This window comes from Anarrhichthys ocellatus, unplaced genomic scaffold (assembly GCF_004355925.1).
Source record: "Anarrhichthys ocellatus isolate YVR2014 unplaced genomic scaffold, GSC_Weel_1.0 scaffold77, whole genome shotgun sequence".
Lineage (NCBI taxonomy): Eukaryota > Metazoa > Chordata > Actinopteri > Perciformes > Anarhichadidae > Anarrhichthys > Anarrhichthys ocellatus.
In genome coordinates this window covers 368,334-374,646 of record NW_022280107.1, presented here as the reverse complement: position 1 = coordinate 374,646, position 6,313 = coordinate 368,334, and the positions used below count along the sequence as shown (strand labels likewise).

At 47.6% G+C, this 6,313-nt stretch overlaps 1 protein-coding gene across 1 annotated transcript in view; it reads right to left on the bottom strand.

Moving 5' to 3' along the window:
- The window catches only part of zmym2 (zinc finger, MYM-type 2), a 20,918-nt gene extending 15,196 nt beyond the window's left edge, over nucleotides 1-5,722 (bottom strand). The window contains exons 1-3 of the mRNA XM_031873976.1: nucleotides 5,434-5,722; nucleotides 1,705-2,409; nucleotides 1,321-1,489 (exon numbers count right to left, since the gene is read on the bottom strand). Coding sequence (XP_031729836.1) covers nucleotides 1,321-1,489; nucleotides 1,705-2,409; nucleotides 5,434-5,643 — 1,084 coding nt within the window. The 5' untranslated portion in view covers nucleotides 5,644-5,722. The remainder of the gene's footprint in view (nucleotides 1-1,320; nucleotides 1,490-1,704; nucleotides 2,410-5,433) is intronic.
- Nucleotides 5,723-6,313: the final 591 nt, after the last annotated feature.

Below are 6,313 nucleotides of genomic sequence, written 5' to 3'. Positions count from 1 at the left end.
GGACAGACCCAGATCCTCCAGCAGAGACCGGTCCACCGTGGACAGACTTGCAGTGTGCAAGGCGGCATACTTTTCTGGCTACTCTGACCCACAATCCTTTGCGCAGCAGATAAATAAGCAAGAGAGTCAAGGTGCGATGTTATGAGGACGTACAATGAGCCAGTTGAATGCATACTACATGCAGCAGCTCGTACTTTGTAAGGGGGGAATGGAGTATGTACTAAAAGTACAAATACAAAATGTGTGATTAAGAACGCAGCTATGATAAAATATACATTTAACAGCTGTTTCACAACCCTGGAGAAACTGACAACCAGCCAACATCCATTTTACCTAAATAAACACAGCTTCACACTTGTTGCATCTCCTGCATCTTTTGGCTGCTCAAAGTGTGATTGACATGAAACTACGATGCACCCCGCCCCCCCAAAAAATGAAGTTCATCCTCAGCCAGTTTTATAAAAGAGTACCAGCGCAGTGAACAGCACCATCTGGAGTCCGTGTGTCGACTGGAACATAAATCTCAGATTTAGTTTGTATGACGGAGGAGGAGTCGGTTCTTTGTCTCCGTCCTCTTCTTCATAAAGCGTCCTGAACCCTGACTCCTCTCTCTCTGCTCAGCACACAGGTGATTAAAGTACTGCACCAGGTAGGTGTTAGGCTGGAACTCATTTACATGAATTACAATAATATCATTGTCTTTGCTTAAAAAGGTTCCCTCTGAGGTTTTCTTGTAAACAAACATAAAGTATGTTTACATCCACTGCTGCTCGCTGTGTGATTAATGCATTTCTTTCCTCAGAACACTTTTGCCCATGAGCATCAAACGGAGGATGTCTGCTTCATACTTCGTATTGATGAGCTCGTCATAACGTAACGTTAGGGCAAGAACTCACCACAAACATTCAAACCCACCCGACCGATAAGCTCCTAAAAGGGCTTTTCGGTCTTTGTTAAGATAGCGTCTGTCCGAAATATAAAGTTTAGGACGGACAGACAGACAGCCAACACAAGCTTCTGCTTAATTTTACTACAGCAACAGCGCTTTTCTGAAAAGTTCCAGAGATTTTCAACTTAAAGCTCTCGAAGCCAACGCACAAAAAAGGCAGAGCTCTCAGAAACGGCAGCGCCTTTCCTCAAACATGAGGTGAAACAGCAGCATTTCCCAGAGCAAAGACACCACCTGAGTCACGTGAAAACAACCAGGAGGGGAGGAGCGAGTTCCTCAAAGTGAAAAACATAAATATGAGACCGTAAACAGGAACATGTGGTCTGCTTCCACTTTACCCGAGAGCACCATCCTCAAGTTAAATGTGTTACCTGCTCTGTTGTGCGTCCCCGTGTCTCCGTTCTGAACCAGCTGGCCCACGGGCCCGGAGCCCCTCCCGGGGTTGAAGGAGGCGGTGGGTCGACCAGACGGGGTGTCTGGATTCAGGCTGAACGTGCTGCCGATCTGCAGACCGTTCTCCTCCACATGCACTTCACCGTCCTAGACACACAAGTGGCTTCGGTTAGTTTGTTTTTAAATCCTAAGTGACAAAAACATTGGAAACAAAATGTTTGACTCGCCTGGTTAAATAAAGGTTAAATGAAATAAAACATAAAATAAAATTGCCCTCTGTGTATCTCTAAAAACATCATTAATATATAACTTAAGAAAAACAACCAAAGAACAGGTTAAAAGTAAAAAGTGGAGATTCTCACCTCCGTGACCGCCGCCGCTCCGTCCTGCAGTGAGGTCACCGAGGTGATCACCAGCGTCATGTCTTCCTGGACGTCCACCGGATGCGGCGGCGAACCATCGGCGGAGCCTCCCTTCTGTGTGCCGGAGCCCAGCGTGGTGACGCTGGCAATCTTGATCTCCGAATCCTGCTCGGTGCTGCTGAGTGCGGCCGGCGAGCGGGACCCTTCGGAGGAGGAGGAGGAGGAGGAGCCTCCTTCTCCGGGGTCTCTCTGCTCAGAGTCCTCCTCCTCGTCATCGATGACGATGGGCTCCGCTTCCGTGGCGGGAGGTTTGGCGGGGGACGCTGCGGGAGAAGCCGGGGTGGACTTTGCCGCCGACATGTCCGCTGTCTCGGCCGGCTCTCGGCAGTCTGTGCTGGGCGTGTCTTGGGGGATTGTTGTGGCAGAAGGCTGATCCTCCTCCTCCTCCTCCTCCTCCTCCTCCTCCTCCTCCTCCCCTACGAGAACCACATCGTCATCGTCCTCCACGCCACCCTCCTCCTTTGTGGCTTCATCCTCTTCTTCTGTTATCATGGAAACTGCCTCCCCAGCCTCCTCCTCCGTGGGGGATGCGGTCGGTGGCACGGGGGAGGGAGTGGCGTCCATGGGCTCCACCCGCTCCCCTGCTGCCTCTTCTTCTTCGGCAGGGTTTGGTTCTGGCTCCCCGTCCATTGCTAAGGCAACCACCTGGCAAAACAAAGAAACAAGAGCCGGTTAAACCAAATCACCCAATTATCTCATGGCAGCTGCACACAGGTGAGGCAGGTATCCCCAGAGCCCCCCCCCCCCCACATAGACCCCTCATTGTCATTGTTAGCCAACACCTCTTCTTCCATGTCAACACGGGCTGGTTTTAGGCGGTGACTTCAACAGATATATTAGCTCCTGACATGCAAATAGTTTGGGTTATATTTGCCGAGGGTGTCAGATATTTGAAGAGACCTGTCAATCACCTCCTCCTCCTCTCACCTGCCATATTTCACCTCCTCTGCCATCTTTCACCTCCTCCTCTCACCTGCCATCTTTCACCTCCTCCTCTCACCTGCCATATTTCACCTCCTCTGCCATCTTTCTCCTCCTCCTCCTCCTCTCACCTGCCATCTTTCTCCTCCTCCTCCTCCTCCTCTCACCTGCCATCTTTCTCCTCCTCCTCCTCCTCCTCCTCTCACCTGCCATCTTTCTCCTCCTCCTCCTCCTCCTCCTCTCACCTGCCATCTTTCACTTTCACCTCCTTCTCCTCCTCCTCCTCTCACCTGCCATCTTTCTCCTCCTTCTCTCACCTGCCATCTTTCACTTCCTCCGCCATCTTTCACCTCCTTCTCCTCCTCTCCCCTGTTATCTTTCCACTAGTTGAAGGACAGTTTTGGTCTTTCCACCACAGTAAACCACCATGAAAGATGGCAGCTAATGTCTCACCTGCCATCTTTCACCTCCTCTCACCTCCCTCCCTCCGTGTCGCTCCACACAGCTTCTATCTTGTTGCCCACAGCAACTGATGAAGCTACGCCTTGGTTGCTGTGGTGACGGAGAGCCCCCCCCCCCCCCCCCACAGGGACTGGTTCTCCTGCTCTACATCTGGTGTGATACCGGATTAACACACACACACACAGAGAGAGAGCGCACCTGAACACAGCGTTCAGAGACACGTCACTGGACTGACGACATTACGGCGGCCATTTTGGCCCCCGGCCACTGTGGGGTGGGGGGGGGGGGGGGGGGGTGCATCCAATGAGAGTCTCAGAGGAAACAGATGAGCTGATTGGGGATTTATTTGTATTTTACAACTTTCTTTTTCTTAATACTATTTATTTGGGACATTGTGCTCCCTTATAGTTATATAAGCTATAAAAGCTTCTGTATATCTCCACTTCTATCAAGAGTTAAGTGACAAATACAGAAATAACAAATACCTCAAACACAATGCAATAGTCCTGAGTATAATCTAAGATGTTTAAATACTATAGTGCCATTTGGTTAAACCAAAGCCATTAATTTGAGATAAAGAGGAAAAACTCCCAAATGTTGATCGTTATTTGAACACACGTACAAGAACTTAAATGTCTAAAATTGGAAAACATTACAAATGAAACCACAAGTCTGACGCCAGCTTTCTGTACGTTAACGTTTCCTAAACTACGGACGTATATCGGTCTGCACCAAAAAAAAACAGTATTTATGTTCAAAACAAAGCATCCGTACTAAAAACTTAAAGCCAACACAACAACACAACACGCATGAGGTGATGACACTGACTGGAAGATATTTAACGAGATATTTGCTCTCAACGATGCTACGAACTAGATCCTCAATGACAAATATAACTATTCACCAAAGAGTAAACACAACAGCGTTCTACGATCAGATCATACGTTCAAAATCCAAACCGCAGAATCTTTATAACATGCATACTTTAAAGATTAAAGTTTAAAGGTACAGACGGGGTTTAAATAGCATTACTGACCACTGGAAACAGGCTGCATCACTACTGAAGAAACCTCTAAAGCGAACATTAAAAGAAATGTGCTTTACTAATAATAATAATAATAATAATAATAATAATAATGTGTCATCTTTCCATTCTATCACTTCCAGCTCTAAAGTATTTAATGTTTTAATGCAATTAAGATGTCAATATGCTAACATGTTTTGTACATTTGCCTATTTTTCTCTATTGTCATGTGGAAGTTCATCCAGGTCTCTACTGTTATAAATAACGAACACACTGCATGCACTATTACAGCAGAGAGACTGTAAACCACTGAGGCTGGAGGTGGAAGCTCACTGTGACCACGTGACAGGAAGTAGCAGCCCAAAACAGCGTCACATTCAAGATCAATGAGCCGTTCTGGACTGTTAAAAAAAACAACAAAAAAAAAAACAAACAGGATGAGATTCCAAATAGTGACTTTAAACTTGTATTTAAGAAGAGAGAGACAGTGTCTGTCTGGTGTCCAAAATATTGAGGACACCTTTCTCCATGTGCAACCCCCCCCCCCCCCCTCAAATAAAAAGCTGCAAGATAAATGCATCCCAGCTCTTGATATTACACCCAACAGGAGGGAGAATCTATGTGCAAAGACTCTGCAATGCAGAGCTGCGTTCACGTGGATGAAGAGAAGCGGAAACGGGGGGTGTCCCACATTAATGAGCTCCGACATGCAACCTTTTGCCTCTTAACGTCAACACCAGGTGGACGGAGAGAGGAGGAGGAGGAGGAAGGGGCTTGTATCCGTGCAACAAAACACTGCAAATAATCTGCGCCAGAACCACATCCTCACCTTACATCAGGTGCTCATCTACCTCAGCTTTTACGCAAGTTGACATCCATTTCTTTTTTCCTCCACCCCCCTCAAGCAGGTCACAAGGTTGGATGCATGCAGCTGCTGTTTGCGCAACTGGCGCAGACAGAGACTAATTATATATTGAAATAAAAAACAGATTATTAGTATTATATAAAAGGCTTATGTCGCTGAGAAGTGATGCGTAATGCGCAGTCCTGGATGCAAACTAAAAAAACCTGACTGTTGTGTTGATGATCTCTCTGAAATGTGGGAAAAATGAGCACTTAAAAAGGACAAAGTGTGTCCGTGTCCTTGGCTGTTAACCACCGGACCACAACAGCACTAAGTCCGGCTAAATATCCCTCGACCTCCTCCCTATGGAGAGCAGAATCCAAAAACTTTAAATCAAGAACAATAAGCACAAAACTACCTGAGCTCGCGCAGCTTTTCCACAAATAAATAAATGGAGGTGGTTCCAAGTTTTGGGGATCAAGCAGAAACGTGGTCCAAGCCTGTTCCGTTCCGTTCCCACACCCCTGTGCTCTCTTCCTGGCGCAAACAGCCATTGGATTAGCGGCGGTTTCAAAGGGGGAGGAGCGCATGCGCCATTGTTAAACGAAAAATCACAATTTACTCGCATTAAAACATGTAAAATAACAGATCAGTGTGACACTCAGTCTCAAATCACCAAAACATGCCGGCAATCTGAATTTAAAAAACAGCCCGATTTGTATGATACCTGTGACGCCGTAGGGGGTTTAATTGGAAAGTTGCCCCTCGTCTCGCGCAGTCCACCCTGTGGCGCAATCAGTGGAAAAGTACCCACGTGCCACCACAAGGAGCGCCCTCTTGCGCTACGTAAATGACACGAACTGTCGTAAAATACTGTGTCATAAACACAAGGCGCAAACAAAATTCCCGCATCGTGTTTACGTGAGTCCCTCGGGGGAAAGGGGGGGGGGGGGGTTTCCGTATAACCGTAAACACTGGGTATAAACGCCGGTAATTTCACAAGCCCCCCCCCCCCTTCCTAACCCCCAGCGGAAAACAGCACTGCCTGCCGTCCGCCATTAGGGAGCCAAAATGAACAATACTGGACACTAGAGGCGGCAACGGCCACAGCACGCGCAGAGGCCATTGGAGAAGGAAAACCAGTTAAAACCAACTGTTTATTGTTCACTAAATCACTAAATGTGTCTTCTTGCCCCCCGGGGGGAGTACCCGGACACCTTAACCCGACGGGCCGCACAAGTTTCCCAAAACACTTTGACTCATTAGGGTGTAGAAACTGGCATATTATACACCCCCCC